Source organism: Drosophila virilis, chromosome 2 (genome assembly GCF_030788295.1).
Source record: "Drosophila virilis strain 15010-1051.87 chromosome 2, Dvir_AGI_RSII-ME, whole genome shotgun sequence".
In the NCBI taxonomy this organism is placed as follows: Eukaryota; Metazoa; Arthropoda; class Insecta; order Diptera; family Drosophilidae; genus Drosophila; species Drosophila virilis.
In genome coordinates this window covers 19,724,412-19,739,966 of record NC_091544.1, presented here as the reverse complement: position 1 = coordinate 19,739,966, position 15,555 = coordinate 19,724,412, and the positions used below count along the sequence as shown (strand labels likewise).

The following is a 15,555-nucleotide window of genomic DNA, read 5'->3' as shown; positions in this document are numbered from 1 at the left end:
ATTTGGATTTTGCAAAAATACAATATACCCTTACACCCATTTTTAATGGGTTCAGGGTATAAAAATAAACAACAATTATGATTAATACAATCACTGCTACTGAGACCGGCACAAATCACAAATCAAATAGAATAAACGCAAATAGAATGCAACGCAGTTATAAATTAAATCATTTAACAAAACTCACGAATGCATACAGATTGATTTAGATTTAGTATAAAAATTAGTGATCAAACATCGGCTGTTTGACTAAAATCAAAAATATTGCGGAGCACTCGAAAAACACGTCTTTTCGCCCGAGAGATCAGTTGTTGTTTATACACATACATATGTATATACCATATATTTTCGTATATACGTATTATATCTTGGCTGCCGATTAAATATTTAATGGTTTGAGGATTGGTTCTCTTTCGTTTTGAAGCGAGACGGGGATCGTGCCATTTTTTCAATTTTAAATGAAAAAATTTATATATTTCGCAATTGTTTATCGAAATGGGATAATTTTATATTTATAACTTGTTACACTATATTTAAATTGCATGCTTGCAATAAAAAATTAGTTTTTCATTGCTGTATTTTGGACAATCGCTGGAAAAACTGAAATTGTTCGGAACCGGTTCACATATTTTCATGTTCCCGGATATTTACATGCAAAGGTATACAGTCAGTACAATACGGATGGTAACAAAGAGTGGAGCTTGGAATTCGTTGCATGCAATATAATTTTTCAGATTTTTATGAGCGTCCACAATGTACATAGACCCAAGGCCACAGTGCATCAATTAATTGTTTGTTGTTATATTTGAATACATTTTGCTATACTGAAAATGAGGCCACTCAATTTACGTGCCTTTATTGTCAATTCCCTAATTTAATTGAAGTTCCGTTTATTCGTAGCAGCTTTTCGTTTGCCTTCTAAAATTGCACAGCTGTGTAGCACGCGGAAGGAGACAAAACAAGATTTGTTTGTTTGCTAAAGGTGATAAGTTCTGCCTTATTACGAAAATTAAACATTTGTGGAATATCCCACTTTATGAGCAGTCTGTGAAGTGTTGATTAGTTAATGAAGGTGAAGATAAAATAGGTAGATGATATATAAAAACAGCTATCAAGTGAAATTGTACTTTTTATTTTTATACAAATATAATTTTTATAACTTCAACATGAATCTGTTATGATAACAATGCCAACAGCATGCAGTAAATAAAAAACACAACACACAAAAGCAACAGTCCAACACTTGCCACACCGAACCACAAATGTCCGAAGCACAATGCAAATGCCATCATACAAAGTGAGGGTATAGATCCCAACGGACGCAGACTGATACGAGGGGGTAGTTGCTTCTCATAAATGTCCACGTTACCATCACTCTTTTCGAACCATTTTTCAGTCATGGGCGCGTACAGCACTTGGCGTGAGAGCTTTCCGTAAAAGTCCTCCCTTTCGTAAAAAGCTTCTATTCGCCTGCCATACTGAATGGAAGTTTTCAAAAATTAGTACCAAATGCGACAGCAACTTAATTGGATATGAAACTTACTCTATCGTTGATGGCCTCTGAAATGAGGTGTAACAGTCTAACCAGCGGCCTTATCTCATTTGACTTGATGGGCAGCAGTGCAGGATCGACTGTGGGCTGCATATTGGAGGCGTTCAGTGACATTTGATGCGGGGTCAGCTTTGAGGTGTCCAAACAATTATTTGAGTCGAAAAAGCTAAAATTCTGCAACGAAGGTGAAGCCGGTGGACTTGGCTCTACAGGTAGTGTTTCATGCATAGACAATGTGCCTGGATCCACCTGTTGAAAAAGCAACCAATTGGTATTCAAACGCATCAGTTCAACTGAAGAGGCTTACATTGAAAGTTCGACAGAATGCATCTATACAATGACGCAGCACCTCTGGTATACGATTAAGATCGCGGAGCGTTAATTCGTCCTGCGTTTCCTCGCCTATGAACTTTTTAAATATGTTTTTCAGATAGCCCTCCGAACGCTGTCTTTCCAAAATCTCCTTCCGCAGCGCACTTATATTATTGGTCAGCACTGAATTGCGAGCCATGCTAATGACATACAAAAAACTTTGAATTTGCGCGTGCATCTGCTCACTGAATAGCTTAGGTATATTCGAGCTAACCAATGGGTTCCATTGTGCATTATAAGAGCTGTTGTGTGATTTGCTGAAAAAATTCAATCATATATTGAAACCAACGAAAACTTATTCCTTAGCCAAACGTACTTTAACATATTGACCTGGCGCTGAGGTGAATCAAAGCCATAGGCATTACCAGAGTGCAACCGTTCAAAACGCTGCAGACGTTCAACCAAATCCTGCTGCGAAAACGTCTTGGCCAGACGGTGCAGCATGAATGCATTGCGATAAACTGAGTAGTCCAGGCGCTCAAACCGCGGCAGCAATTGCATGAAGATGTGCGTATATACAATAAGGTTGTCAATAATGAAGCCGTCGAATTGGTTTGTAATTGGAGGCTCATAATATATGCCCAAGCTGCGCCAAAAATAATAAATATATAATGACAATAAACTAAGAAATGGGCTGCGACTTACGTTCTGTTGTTGGAGCCTAAAGTGTAGCGCCAGGGTTGTATATAGCTTAGCCAAAGTTCCAAAACAACACTCAGAGAACTGTCTAGTGGCCAGCGATCAATCAGACTGCAGAGGAAAGCGTAGATACGCGCCTTGACCATGGTAAGCGACAGCTTGCGCAGCGCACAGAGCGGACTGTGATCCATACGTGCAGCATTCGCAAAGAAATGGATTTGCTTGACGAGCGTGCGTACTCCTCGCACGAAATCGCTGCTGGGCAGATGATGCTCGGATTCTATATCGTATCGCAGCCATATATCTACAAAGAAATGCAACACGGATTCTGAACGCCAGGCATAGGCGCGACTAGCAGCACCATTGCCGTCCGCTGACTGTGGCGACGTGTTGCCACCGCCGGCAGCACTGCCGGTCTCGCCGTTTCCATTCCGATAGGAGCTTGGCAGTTTAAGGTAACGTAACTGACGCTGTGGCTGTAATGACTGCGCTGGTAGCTGTTGTGGTGCCTTGACACTAGTGGAAAAATTGGACGGCTCGATACGTGCGTCCGGATACTGTGGCAAAAAGTTGTCGAGGTACTCAGCCGCCAAGAATTGATAAATAGTCTTGGCGCGCTCGTTGTGTATCTGCATGGCGATGGGATTGATAGTGTGCAGTGGTTGTAGCGCGTACAGCACAAAATGAAACATATAAAAGTCGAACGCGTTGAGGGACAGCGTGCTCACTTGATGCTTTAGCGGATCAATGTTTATCAGATCCGAATAAAACATGGGCCCTGCTTGCAGCATGCTTATGAATTTACGCTATTGAAAGCAAAAAAAAAATTATCTTAGCTATCCAGCCAGTAAACCCCTACGATATCAGTCACTTACCGGTAATAAATTAATATCAATATCAAATTTAGTTGTCTCGTTTAAAAGCCGGTGGCAGACATGCATCCAAATGCCGTTGACACCAAGGAAGTGCTGCAGTCTGTTAAAATAATGCGAAGCATTCTCCATGGTCGTGATCCGAAGTCCCCATCCGAGCGAATTGCCATTAATGCCGAATATTGAGTGCACTATGAGCGGGTAGATTTCCTCTATTTGTCGCACAGTGCAACGATCAAACAATAGCTCGAGTTGCGGCAGCTTGTCCAGCAGAGGCAAGCTGAGTACTGTCAGTATGTGACTCTGGAAAACCATTCATTATTTTCAGTATTGAATCATCTTAGAAAGCATAAATACTTACATTTATGTTTTCTGGCGGCATCGGCTGAGACATGTTGTCGGTGCTATGGGTGACTCTCAAACCATGTTTGTATCAAAAAATAATATGCGACTAGCAGAGCGTTGCCACCTTGAGTTTGTAATCGATTAAGAGTGTGATCGAAGGAAATACTGCTATTTAAAGTTTAAATTAGAGCCATATGACTACTTTATTTGAATAGCACAACTTCGTCTATATAATTTAGGCTGTTCGCAGAAGCACCTTGTCGAGACAAGGTACTTTTGAAGATTATTTATTACACAGGGCTGCACACACTATTTAAGCGTGGCTAAAATATGTGCAATTTCCACAATTTCTGCATACGGTCACACTGTTCGTGAATGCAGCCGGCGTTTGTTTTGGTGTAATTTAGCTGAGTGTTAATTTTTGTTTTCCTTTATTTCTACGTATCAAAATGAAACGCCGCAGCCATACAAAAGTGCAGGTGCCTACAGAAGCGGCCAAGAAGCCAAAGGAGAAGGCGGGTGCTCTTACTTTGGATCAGTTCAGCTCCGATGTTATTTGGCAGGTGGGTGCTCCACTAATCAAAACGTTTGCGAACTCAATGCTTCTACCATTTTATTCCAGTTAGCATCAAAGTACTGGTTACCGGAATCTAAGTCCGAGCATTTGCCATATAATGCTGACATCATAGAAAGCATTTACACCGACGAAATAACAAGCGGAAAGGGTAGCGCACGCCGCATCAACATGCTGGAATTCAGCCAGTACCTAGAACAGTATTTGTGGCCCAATTACAAACGCGAGACGGCCACACATGCTCATCTGATGTCCATAGTGATTATGTCGAATGAGAAATTTCGGGAGCGTGTTGAGGTGTGGAATGTGTTCGAGCAGTTGCCAGAGCAGTATCCAGCATTTTTTCACCACGTGCTGGAATCCTGTTTGCCAGATCAAGCAACAAAGCAAAATAGGAGCACACTGCGAGAGCGGACGGCACTGCTAATATTTCTAAATCACTGCTTCAACAGCATGGAAGTTGAGCTGTGTCGCGATCAGGCAAAGCGTCTGGTCTCTCTCTCCATGTGGCACTGCCTGCAGCCGCGTAAGTGTAACAATTAATCTATTCAGTAGATGAACCGTCGAATGAGCTGTCTTTTTTTTATATAGGTCGGCGTGAGCAGGAACTGCGTGAGGTACCAGAATGGCGCAAATACTGGAAACGCCTGCAGAAAAAGGAAAAAGATGCTGCCAATCCTGATGTCACGTGGGAACGTCATTTTATGCAGAATCTTATCATTGATTTCTTGCACATACTGGAACGTATTCCATCTGAAGGTGAACTCAATAGCAATGTGGTGCACTATTGCGAACGTTTTCTAGAGTTTATAATCGATTTGGAGGCACTGCTGCCCACGCGTCGGTTCTTTAATACTGTGCTGGATGATTGCCATCTCATTGTGCGTGCACTTATGTGTCCGCTGGTGCAGCGCGAAGAGGGCAAACTGTTTGGGCAGGTATGTGTCAGACTTTCTTTAATTTGTTCTTCTATAAATTAGTTTTAAGTACAAATCTCAATGTTTAACATTGTTAATCTACAAAAACACTTAGCCTAGTTACGAGTAGATCTTAAAATTAGTTGACAGACTAAGGCCCGTGCTCTGATATAACTTCGGGTTACCTTCCTTAGAGCTTGGGTGGGCTGCCTCAATAATCATTACCATTCATGTGGTGCATCTCGTCGCCCCAATCATTTGTCGATGGTGGCTCATTGTAGCAGCAGGACTTCCTTAGTAGATAAGTCACATGGCGCTGCCGTAGCACGCATATGTACAACAGCAGTGGAGCCTGGAATGCATTCACTATTATGTGGGCATAGAGTAGGCCGTCTAGAGCCAACCAAGACATGGTAAGAAACAGCCAGGCAAATGACATCACCAGCAACATCAGCGAGAACATGATGAAGCTGTAAAGGCATATTAGTATTCAACATTAATATGTAGAACACATAAATCTAGACTACAATCCACTAACTTGGCTTTCAGCTTGTGAGCAATGCGTCCGTAGACGGTGCGACGGTTGATCAGCTTCCGTGTGGTCACATAGAAGAATATGTTTACTATGATGGTGCACGCAATCGGTGCAAAGAATATGCATATGCCCAGCCAGCCAATCGTTTGCTGCTCGCCACGCATATTCTCCTTCTTGTACGAGTCGGCGTCGAGGAAAAAGTGCGCGAATACCGCCAGCACAGCCATTGTAGCTGTGCAGCCCCATGCATAGAACGAGTAGTAACAATATTTACGTCCATCGGTGACGCGCAGAAACACATTCCTAGATCGAAACGTTTTCCATATGTAATAGCCGAAGCTATTCAACCAAAAGAATGCGGCCAACAGGCTGAAGCACAAAATGATGTCCGCCACAATAAAGCTCACGTGATTGGTAAAATCCGTGAATATGCAGACCAGATCTGCTGCCTGGCTGACCATCAAGCACATTGCAATTGTCGTAACTATATTTCCGACAAGATCTCTGCTAAGAAACAATTATCGAAATGAATAACTATGACTATACGATCAGTTTAAATGCTAACTGCTGCAGTTCTCACCTTAGCGTAGGTAGTATAAAATAGACGATGGCTATGATAAGTAATAGTACCAGAGATATGCCATGGAATATGGGATTAAGTATTTTGCGCAACAAAAAGTTCGAATCATTCCAATTGTTTTCCTTTCGGGCCAAGCAAATGTGCGCAAACAGGCTATGCTTGTGCTCTGGGGAAATTGCCTGCAAGTAGAAATATAATCATGAAAATATATCTAGAGAGCACATATTCATTAAACTCACCCTGTCCAGGCAGTATTGACCTTGCTCATAGTCATAAAAGCGCGGTTTCTGCGCCTCTGCCAAATCCTCATCGTAGTCAGCTTTCACGCCGCTCTGCTCATCGGCCTCATCCTCGGTGTTGGTATAGTGCCTCAATTTGCCATCGTCCAACAGAACCAGCTTGTCGTAGCTCTATAAGTGAAGGGCCTAGTCAATCACAATGCCATTTGTTAATCCATTAAGTTATACTTACGCCTGCATAGTCCAAAACAGGCCACATCTGTTTGGTGCCACAGTTGGGCACACCAATTACGAACTTAAAATTCGCCACTGGTCTGTTTTGATCGCCGCTGTAGCTGGTAAACATGGGCTGAAAATAGTCTATAAAAAGCATATACGTAAGAATACGGCAGATCACTTCAATTGGGAGAGAGGGGCGCATCAGTCGAACAATAGCAAGCTGCAAACAAAGCCAATCATAAAAACACTCGCAAGTCTATAAATATTTACAATGCACGACCATAACGTGCTCGACGCTCTGAAGCATCACAGATCCAGATTCAAATGCAGATTCGCCATACAGCAACGTCATCAGCAATTGACACTCAGACAGCTTGCGGTTTCTTTAAATTGAGTTAGCATCTTTAATATTCATTATGTTGATTATGTTGGTGGATTAAGCTGTTGGTACTGATGGATATTCAGTGGCATTTGCGTCACATTTATGATTCAACTATTTTTCTAATTTGAAATGCTGTAATCATATTCTTGACATGTTGGAAATTGTAATATTCAGATTCTGAAGTATCTATAAAGTTGTCTAGGGAAAGTAATTGATACTATAAGTAAATAAACACATTTTTTAGATCAAATAATAGGATTTAGATTTCCATTATATACAAACAATAGAAAATTCCACACAATTTAACAAAATTAAATTATATGTTAAATTAAAAAAATTAATATAGCTCAAGAGCCGTAAAGATACAATTGCATTCTAACAATACTTTCTAATCAATCCAATTAATATTGAGCACATTAATTGTAAAGCTCTCGCCATATGGAACTGTAAGAAATTCCGAAATTCTACCCTTAAAAACTTAACGCCAAGTGGCTGTTTGTGTGGAATCCACTCACCAAATCACAAATCATGATGGCTATGTTTGTTTATAAAACAATAAAGAGGAGTTTTGGAAGCAGCGCCAGTTTCGGTCCTCCATTGACTGCCTGCAAAGGGGCCCTTTAATGTGGGGCATATGTTGCATGCCAAGAGCAAAAAAAAAAAATCCAATAAAGTTGAATGGCCAAGGCGACAGTGACCGAGTTGAACTAATTGTGACTGGCGTTGTCCGTGACAACGGTCATGTTTTGGTGTATTCCCAGATCTGTTCAGTCGCGAGGACAACTTACCAGTTTGGTTGACCTGCTGGCACGTATTGTTCACGTGTATCTCGAACTTTTCACAGCATTTGTTCACCAGCACCAGATTGGGATCGTTGGCAGCCGGCACAACTGCCTGTATTGAGCTGTTGTTGGCCACATGAGCGGTAACAGTCCGTAGTGTGGCCAGCAGGGCAAGCAAAAGGCAGCTGCCTTTGGCCAGGTATCGCAAAATTTGCGCGCCAAGCGTATATACAAGCATCTCGCACAAATACACTGCTACGGGTACACAGTATACAGTTGCGGATACACCTACAGATACAGATTCACCTACAAATACAGATACACGTACTCGTACTCGCACTCGCACCCGTAATCGAATGCGTCATCAAAGCATTGGCTGATGCCGGTTTCGAGCCAAGATCATGACTTGCAAACCAAAAACTAAAGCAACCAGACAAGAGACACTTTTTTCTTTTGTAGAGTTTAATTCATATACAACCACACCATGAACGTTTCGATATAGAAATACAACTTAAGATAGGGCTGAGCGTATCCGATCACTTCACATTATCCACCGAATATACACGATATACAATTTCTTATTTGCTAAACAATTTTTGTTTGCATTTAAATGCAGCTAGCGCACAAATTCCAAAAGACAACGAACCGCTGCGAACGACAACTGACTGAAAATGAGACTGACTGAGAATGCGAATGCGGCTCGGTCTCTCTCTCTCTCTCTTTCTTGCTCTACCTTTGACGCTGACGCTGACTCTGAGTGCAGGAACACGTCGGTTCGTTCTCTTAACTTCTAGTTACTAGACAGAAACAGAGAGCCGCAGCAGTTGGCATTGGGCTGAGTGTAGAGTTTTATTCTCTTGTCCATCGCCTCTGCCGTTCGCTACAGCTAGCACCAACCACCAAGCGCGACAAAGCGTTAAAGCAGGGCTTTGGAATCTGTCTCGCTCTCTCTCTTTCTCTCATGCACTATCAAGCATGGTTTTATGTTTTTTTTTTTTTGTTTAAATTAAACAACGGAAATTATCAATTGGAGCAAAGCAGGCGACTCAAAGAACCGGCAATTCCAATATTGCCTGCTTGTGCATGTGTGTGGGGTTCGTTGTTTGTTGTTTGTCTGGCCGTGTGATGATGTGATAAGGCACTGAAGCACTTCATCTATTGCGCTCGTATGTATTGCATACCAGCAAAATGCAACTGCACCAACCCCTCGCAACAATTGAAAACGCGTGCCTTGTCTTTCAATACGCCACACTTGTCAGCACTTGGGAGCAGGAGACGGCCAGTGGAACATCAATATGCTTGTATGCGTCCCGAAGAGAAGGCCTTTTCATATCACACCTACCACATACACACACTGCTACAGCATTTATTTATGTGTTTGAATGAAATCTCTTTTGAATATAAAGATTTAATGATAAAAAATATTTCCGTTTTATTTCTTAATTTCAATTTTAAGATTCACTCATAAATGAGAAAAAAAATACAATGGAGACCCGCTTTCATATTTAAATTAATGATATTTTTAGAATAAAGTTTCAAATTTCCATCACTCTGATTGCCAGTCAACCAGCCCGTTAAGGACTTCCGTTAACTATGGAGAAACCGCTTTTTGATTACTTCTGTTGCTCTTTTAGTTAGCGCTCTCGCACTCTCCCACTCTCCCAATTCCGAGTTAAGGTAGAAAGCCTGTGTAGACTTCGCGAATAAATACAGTGGACGACGTGTTGACCAAAATGATGACGTAGCATACTCAAGCGGCTGCCACAGACCGCCTCGTAGCTTAGCCAGTTCTCGCTACCGTCATGTTACCTGTTTTACAGACCTAAAGAGAACATTGCTCAGTGCTCAGTGTGTGTGTGCGTGTTCGTAGAGCTCTCAGCACAGGTAGTATAGAATACGTTCCATTCAATGGACTCGTGTGTGAAGCAGCACAGGAGCGGTTCTGTTTGACTTTGTGGCTGCGTGATATTGTTGACTTGAGAAGTGTCCGGGTTGTGTGTACGTTGTTTTTATTCTTTTGTAGAGGGTTTTCTAATTTTGCCATGAAATGTGTAACGCATAGGAAGAGATAAAATTACCATATACCTAGACTAAACTTACCATTTATTAACTTTACTATGCTCTTTATATGCATACATTGAACCAACATCCGACCATAAATAGCTAATTAGGATCTCGTGAGAAAACTTGATATAAATAAATTGTATAAATTTATCTTGACCAAGTCGGCATTTACTACTTTAACTATGCTGCTTATATATGAAACAAGTCTTATCTAAATCGCATTACTACATTATATAAAAGAATCAAGCGAACAAATGTTTTTTTTTTTGTGCTGCAAAATATTCTGTTTTCCAAGATGTTTTCATAAAATTCAGAATTTACGAGCTTCACTTCTGTCTTAACCGCAACACCCCAAGAAAATGTCAACAAGGGTTTTCCTTTTTCTCGTTACTACAATATAATATAATATATATAAGCTAACTGTTCGTGCTAACTAGCTGATGTTAATTCATATCTTAAGAGCTGGTAGGCTGTCTATTCATGTACGAAACTCTGTTCCCAATTTAAACGATTTTAATACAAGGGTTAAACTATTAATTGGAATATTAAGTAAGAGACTTGGTCCGTGCAATTACGACTAACACGAAAATTGTTTTTCTTGCCTTCCTTGCTTATTTAATTTAGCTATTGGACATGCTGAAGTTTTACACCCGTTTTGAAATTAACGATGTGACAGGCAACTCACTGACCGATCACGACATGACCCAGCTGCATTATAAGAAGATCACCTCGCTGCAGCGTGCTGTGTTCGCCAAGTTTTCAACGCTGCGCGTCTTTGCATTGTCTAATGTGGCGACAGTGGACAGTCGCGATTCGCTAGAGAAGCATTTCGGTGCTTTAGATTCTGAAGGACTAAAACAGATTGCTTCGTTTCTTAATCTTGTGCCTGACGAGGCAGTGGAGCCATTTCAATGGCATCGATTGGATGAGCCGTTTCTGCGTGAGTTGCTCATCACGCGCCATGAGAAGCGTTGCTCGCAACTGGAGGCGCTCAACGAGATGCCACTGTATCCCACGGAGCAGATTATTTGGGATGAAAATGTGGTGCCATCGGAATATTACACAGGCGATACCTGTCTGGCCCTGCCCAAACTCAATTTACAGTTCCTTACGCTTCACGATTATCTGTTGCGCAACTTTAATCTGTTTCGGCTGGAGTCCACGTATGAGATACGCCAGGATATCGAGGACGCGGTCAGTCGCATGCTACCCTGGCAGTCGGAAGACGGCGATGTGGTTTTTGGTGGCTGGGCACGCATGGCTCTGCCCATTGCCAGTTTTGCTGTTGTCGAGGTGGCAAAGCCGCATCTGGGCGAGAAGAAGCCTTCGCGAGTGCGCGCCGATGTCGGCGTGACGCTGTCAGTGCGTCGCGAGATCAAGGAGGAATGGGAAAATCTGCGCAAACACGACGTATGCTTCCTAATCACAGTCAAACCAACGCAGCCCTATGGCACCAAGTACAATACAAGGGAGCCCTTTATACCCCAAGTGGGCCTAGTCAGTGTGCGCGGCTGCGAGGTGGAGGGCATGCTCGACGCTAATGGACGTGTCATAGAGGACGGGCCAGAGCCGCGACCGAAGCTTCCGGGTGAGCAGCGCTGCTATCGCGTCTGGCTGGACTCAAATCAATATCGCATGGACATGGACGACTTGCAGGAGGTAAGTTTGGATATGCTGATTGAAAGTAACCGTTCACTCATCCTTTTGCAATCACTACAGGGCGCCGACGATGTCTACGAGAGCTTCAACATTCTGATGCGGCGCAAGCCAAAGGAGAATAATTTTAAAGCCGTCCTAGAAACCATTCGTCATCTGATGAACACGGAGTGTGTAGTGCCACCCTGGCTGCATGACATATTGCTCGGCTACGGTGATCCGGCGGCAGCACACTACAGCAATATGCCCAACCAGGAACGCAGTCTCGAGTTCAACGACACTTTTCTGGACTACGAGCATCTACAAGTCAGCTTTCCCGATTATGAGCTCAAATGCGAAGCGGCGGAAGGAAGCAGAGACCCGCCTTACCGCCTTATCTTTGAGGATGTGGCCGAACAGCGTGACTGTGACACAGAGGAGATGCAAACGGATCAGTCTGACCCCACTAAATCAATTGTAGTGCAGCCCTATAAATACGAGGCGAGAGGTCCCTATCTCAGCGACAAGCCCAAACAGTGAGTAACAAGAGCAATCACAAAAATAACACAAATTCTCATTCTCGTGTTGCCGTCCTTAGGAATTGCATACGCTTTACACCCACACAGATTGAGGCAATACGTGCTGGTATGCAGCCGGGTCTTACTTTGGTCGTGGGTCCACCCGGCACGGGCAAAACTGATGTCGCCGTGCAAATTATCTCGAATATCTACCATAATCATCCCAATCAGCGTACGTTAATTGTAACACATTCCAATCAGGCTCTGAATCAGCTGTTCGAGAAGATTATGGCGCTGGATATTGATGAGCGGCATCTGTTGCGTCTGGGTCATGGTGAGGAGGCGCTTGAAACTGAGAAGGACTACAGTCGCTATGGCCGCGTCAATTATGTGCTGGCAAAGCGCATGGATTTGCTCAGTCAAGTGCAGCGACTGCAAGAGGCATTAGGTGTGAGCGGGGACAACGCTTACACCTGCGAGACGGCGGGCTACTTCTATCTATACAATGTGATGGCGCGTTGGGAAAAATTCCAAAGCCAGATGGACGCACACAACTCGGAAACGGATATGAACAAGCTGTGTGCGGTGTTCGAGACTGAGTTTCCATTTTCCAAATTCTTTTCCGATGCACCACAACCGCTCTTTAAAGCAAACAGCTTTGATGAACTCATGAGCATAGCACAGTCGAACTTTCGCTATATTTCCGAAATATTTAATGAGCTTGAGGAGTTCCGCGCATTTGAGCTGTTGCGTACAGGCCTAGATCGCTCCAAGTATTTGTTGGTCAAGGAGGCCAAGATCATTGCCATGACCTGCACACACGCTGCGCTTAAACGAAAAGAACTTGTGAATCTGGGCTTTCGTTATGACAACATATTGATGGAGGAATCGGCACAAATCTTGGAGATTGAGACATTTATACCGCTGCTGCTGCAGAACCCACTAGACGGCTTGAATCGCTTAAAGCGCTGGATCATGATTGGGGATCATCATCAGCTACCGCCTGTCATCAAAAACATGGCCTTTCAGAAATACTCAAATATGGAGCAAAGTTTGTTCACGCGTCTGGTGCGTCTAGGCGTGCCAACCGTTGATTTGGATGGGCAGGGGCGTGCTCGTTCCAGTATATGTTCACTGTATAAGTGGCGATATAAAAAATTGGCAGATCTGCAGCACATCTTTGAGCGGGAGGAGTATAAGAAGGCAAATTCAGGTTTAGTTTATGACTATCAGCTGATCAATGTGGATGATTTCAAGGGCGTGGGTGAAAGCGAACCCAATCCTTACTTTTATCAGGTAAGTAGATCTCATATTTTACATTCCGTATCTGGCTTACATAAGTTTTCTCAATAAGAATCTTGCCGAGGCGGAGTATATTGTTGCTCTGTACATGTACATGCGCCTGATGGGCTATCCCGCTGCTAAGGTATCCATACTGACCACCTACAATGGCCAAAAGCATCTTATACGCGATGTTATTAATGCCCGGTGCGGCAATAATCCGCTCATTGGCTGGCCGCATAAAATCACCACCGTGGACAAGTACCAGGGCCAGCAGAATGATTACATTCTAATTTCCTTGGTACGCACAAAGGCTGTTGGTCATCTGCGCGATGTGCGACGTTTGGTCGTGGCTATGAGCCGTGCTCGTCTCGGGTTGTACATCTTTGGACGCGTCTCGTTGTTTAAGAACTGCTTGGAATTGCAGCAGACGTTCAAGTTGGTAAGTAAGACCAGCAAAAGAGGATCAACTTCGAAATAAACAGTACTTTTTTCTTGCAGCTCATGCAGCGACCATTGAAGCTACGCCTGTTGCCATCAGATGCATATCCGACCGAACGGCTCACCAGCGAGCCGGTTGCAGATAATATTAGTAAAACAGTGGAAAACATGTCCGAGATGGCGCAGTTTGTCTATGAGCTCTACATGACTAAAATAGACCAGCTTAAGGATAAGTTGCCTACAGAGGAAGAGTTGCAAGCTATGCGCAGACAGTTGCCAAATGAAGATACGGATGAATTTGCCGAAGAGGCAGCTGCGAATGCAACCGAGCTTGACGATGAGCCACCACAGAAGAAGGCAGCGAAAGAAAAAACAAAAAAGACTCCTGAAGCTTTTAAGCCTACGCCCATACTTAATGAGATCAACGTGGATGAGCAAGAAATGGAGCGGCAGCAAGAACAGCAGGCCCCAGATGCTGAAACCCCTGCAGAGAAGGAAACTGATGAAACAACTAGGGTTGAAGAATCGTAGATGCTGCTCTGTAAATTTAATTCCAATAATTGGTAACAATTCAATAAAATCGATAAATACAAACAACGACACACACACAATGAGCATCATCTATTTCTTCGGTGCCGTAATGCCCTCAAGCTGGGCCTTGAGCTGTGCATTGGTTTTCTTCAGGAAAGTTATCTCCTCGGTAAACTTCTTCTCCTCGGAGGCGCGCAGCTCAGCATTGCGACGTTCGGCCTGCTCCTGTTTCATTTTCATGTCGGAAATGATTTCCTCGAGTGCCTCCTTATCCGACTCCAAAGTCTTGACGCGATCCCGGAGCATTTCCTTCTCCTCGTGCGCCTGCAGAGCTTTACGCATGCCAAATGCCACAGAACTGCAGTAAAGGGTCTCGTAGGCCTCCATGGACATTGCGATCTCGTCACGAATGCGCAGCAGTAGCAAACCGCGCTCCGAGCAGTTAATTGTCACCTGACGTATAATTTCATCTGGTTTTTAAATGCATTGATTAGTGTATTTGAATAATTGGGTAGCTACAGCTCACCAAAGCACTGTGAGTAGAGCTCACGACGAACGGGACAAATACCCGTCTCGCGAGCCTGCGTCTGCTGCAGGCGAGTGTCCAGCATCTCCTGCAAATTGATAACATCTTGGCGGGTGGCTGGTGTGCTAGACACAGATTGCTGCCACAATTGACCATCCTCTTCCCAGCAACGTGGTGGCAATATAGAGTTCAGTATCTCTTCAGTCTCTTTCTTGGTATCTAATAGGGCACCAGCCGTTTGGGGACGTTTCATTTCCAGTTCCGTTAGCGGCGCGCCCTTTTTGTCCGGATGCTTGACAACGAGCACCGGGTTGTTGTAGCGGACCAGGGTTTGAAATTGGCCCACACTAGCAATCTCCATGTCATCCATCTTGTTGATTTTGGCTCTATTCCGTTAATTTCAACTCTAAAAAACTATAATCCAATCTGTAGAAACTATTTTTATGTGTTGTTATTCCGACGTGTTCAACAATTTTTGTTGATTTAAAAAGCTGAAATGCCTTTATTGAGGAAAAGCCCGAAGAGGTATGTGTTTGTTGTACTCCTAGCAA

The 15,555-nt window shown here is 43.4% G+C and overlaps 4 protein-coding genes across 5 annotated transcripts; 1 reads left to right on the top strand and 3 right to left on the bottom strand.

The window, feature by feature from the left end:
* Positions 1–1,111: 1,111 nt before the first annotated feature.
* Positions 1,112–3,952, bottom strand: LOC6629631 (sphingomyelin phosphodiesterase 4). Its single transcript, XM_002053297.4, has 7 exons — positions 3,797–3,952; positions 3,439–3,738; positions 2,570–3,369; positions 2,241–2,510; positions 1,860–2,181; positions 1,544–1,801; positions 1,112–1,478 (listed from the first exon to the last, which is right to left on the bottom strand). Exons 1-7 carry the CDS (start codon positions 3,827–3,829, stop codon positions 1,176–1,178), a joined length of 2,286 nt encoding a protein of 761 aa, XP_002053333.1. The 5' UTR covers positions 3,830–3,952; the 3' UTR covers positions 1,112–1,175.
* Positions 3,953–4,139: 187 nt separating this feature from the next.
* On the top strand, positions 4,140–14,558 carry LOC6629632 (RNA helicase aquarius). The gene is made up of 8 exons (XM_002053298.4): positions 4,140–4,343; positions 4,403–4,880; positions 4,946–5,292; positions 10,697–11,731; positions 11,792–12,243; positions 12,306–13,521; positions 13,580–13,948; positions 14,008–14,558. The coding sequence occupies exons 1-8, from the start codon at positions 4,230–4,232 to the stop codon at positions 14,476–14,478; spliced, it is 4,482 nt and encodes a 1,493-aa protein (XP_002053334.2). The 5' UTR covers positions 4,140–4,229; the 3' UTR covers positions 14,479–14,558.
* Positions 5,294–8,960, bottom strand: mthl5 (G-protein coupled receptor Mth-like 5). 2 transcript variants are annotated; one of them, XM_015171721.3, is made up of 6 exons: positions 8,015–8,960; positions 6,858–6,985; positions 6,626–6,796; positions 6,387–6,565; positions 5,810–6,313; positions 5,294–5,741 (listed from the first exon to the last, which is right to left on the bottom strand). In XM_015171721.3, the coding sequence occupies exons 1-6, from the start codon at positions 8,244–8,246 to the stop codon at positions 5,483–5,485; spliced, it is 1,473 nt and encodes a 490-aa protein (XP_015027207.1). In that variant the 5' UTR covers positions 8,247–8,960; the 3' UTR covers positions 5,294–5,482. The 2 variants fall into 2 exon arrangements, with proteins under 2 accessions (XP_015027207.1, XP_002053335.1); XM_002053299.4 differs by having other exon boundaries at positions 5,810–6,310; positions 8,015–8,955.
* On the bottom strand, positions 14,465–15,498 carry Dnali1 (Putative inner dynein arm light chain, axonemal Dnali1). Its single transcript, XM_002053300.4, has 2 exons — positions 15,005–15,498; positions 14,465–14,948 (listed from the first exon to the last, which is right to left on the bottom strand). Exons 1-2 carry the CDS (start codon positions 15,372–15,374, stop codon positions 14,569–14,571), a joined length of 750 nt encoding a protein of 249 aa, XP_002053336.1. The 5' UTR covers positions 15,375–15,498; the 3' UTR covers positions 14,465–14,568.
* Positions 15,499–15,555: the final 57 nt, after the last annotated feature.

What these genes read in the sequence shown, in the direction of transcription:
- LOC6629631 (XM_002053297.4), bottom strand. Translation starts at nt 3,829, where the DNA reads ATGTCTCAGCCGATGCCGCCAGAAAACATAAAT. An exon ending in TTGATATTAATTTATTACCG is followed by an intron (nt 3,370 to 3,438) that starts GTAAGTGACTGA and finishes TGCTTTCAATAG; the next exon opens with CGTAAATTCATAAGCATGCT. An exon ending in CAGAGGCCATCAACGATAGA is followed by an intron (nt 1,479 to 1,543) that starts GTAAGTTTCATA and finishes ACTTCCATTCAG; the next exon opens with TATGGCAGGCGAATAGAAGC.
- Dnali1 (XM_002053300.4), bottom strand. Translation starts at nt 15,374, where the DNA reads ATGGATGACATGGAGATTGCTAGTGTGGGCCAATTTCAAACCCTGGTC. An exon ending in GCTCTACTCACAGTGCTTTG is followed by an intron (nt 14,949 to 15,004) that starts GTGAGCTGTAGC and finishes TTTAAAAACCAG; the next exon opens with ATGAAATTATACGTCAGGTG.
- mthl5 (XM_015171721.3), bottom strand. Translation starts at nt 8,246, where the DNA reads ATGCTTGTATATACGCTTGGCGCGCAAATTTTGCGATACCTGGCCAAA. An exon ending in CCAGCAGGTCAACCAAACTG is followed by an intron (nt 6,986 to 8,014) that starts GTAAGTTGTCCT and finishes TGCTTTTTATAG; the next exon opens with ACTATTTTCAGCCCATGTTT. An exon ending in GTCAATACTGCCTGGACAGG is followed by an intron (nt 6,566 to 6,625) that starts GTGAGTTTAATG and finishes TTCTACTTGCAG; the next exon opens with GCAATTTCCCCAGAGCACAA.
- LOC6629632 (XM_002053298.4), top strand. Translation starts at nt 4,230, where the DNA reads ATGAAACGCCGCAGCCATACAAAAGTGCAGGTGCCTACAGAAGCGGCC. An exon ending in GCTCCGATGTTATTTGGCAG is followed by an intron (nt 4,344 to 4,402) that starts GTGGGTGCTCCA and finishes ATTTTATTCCAG; the next exon opens with TTAGCATCAAAGTACTGGTT. An exon ending in CTCAGCGACAAGCCCAAACA is followed by an intron (nt 12,244 to 12,305) that starts GTGAGTAACAAG and finishes TGCCGTCCTTAG; the next exon opens with GAATTGCATACGCTTTACAC.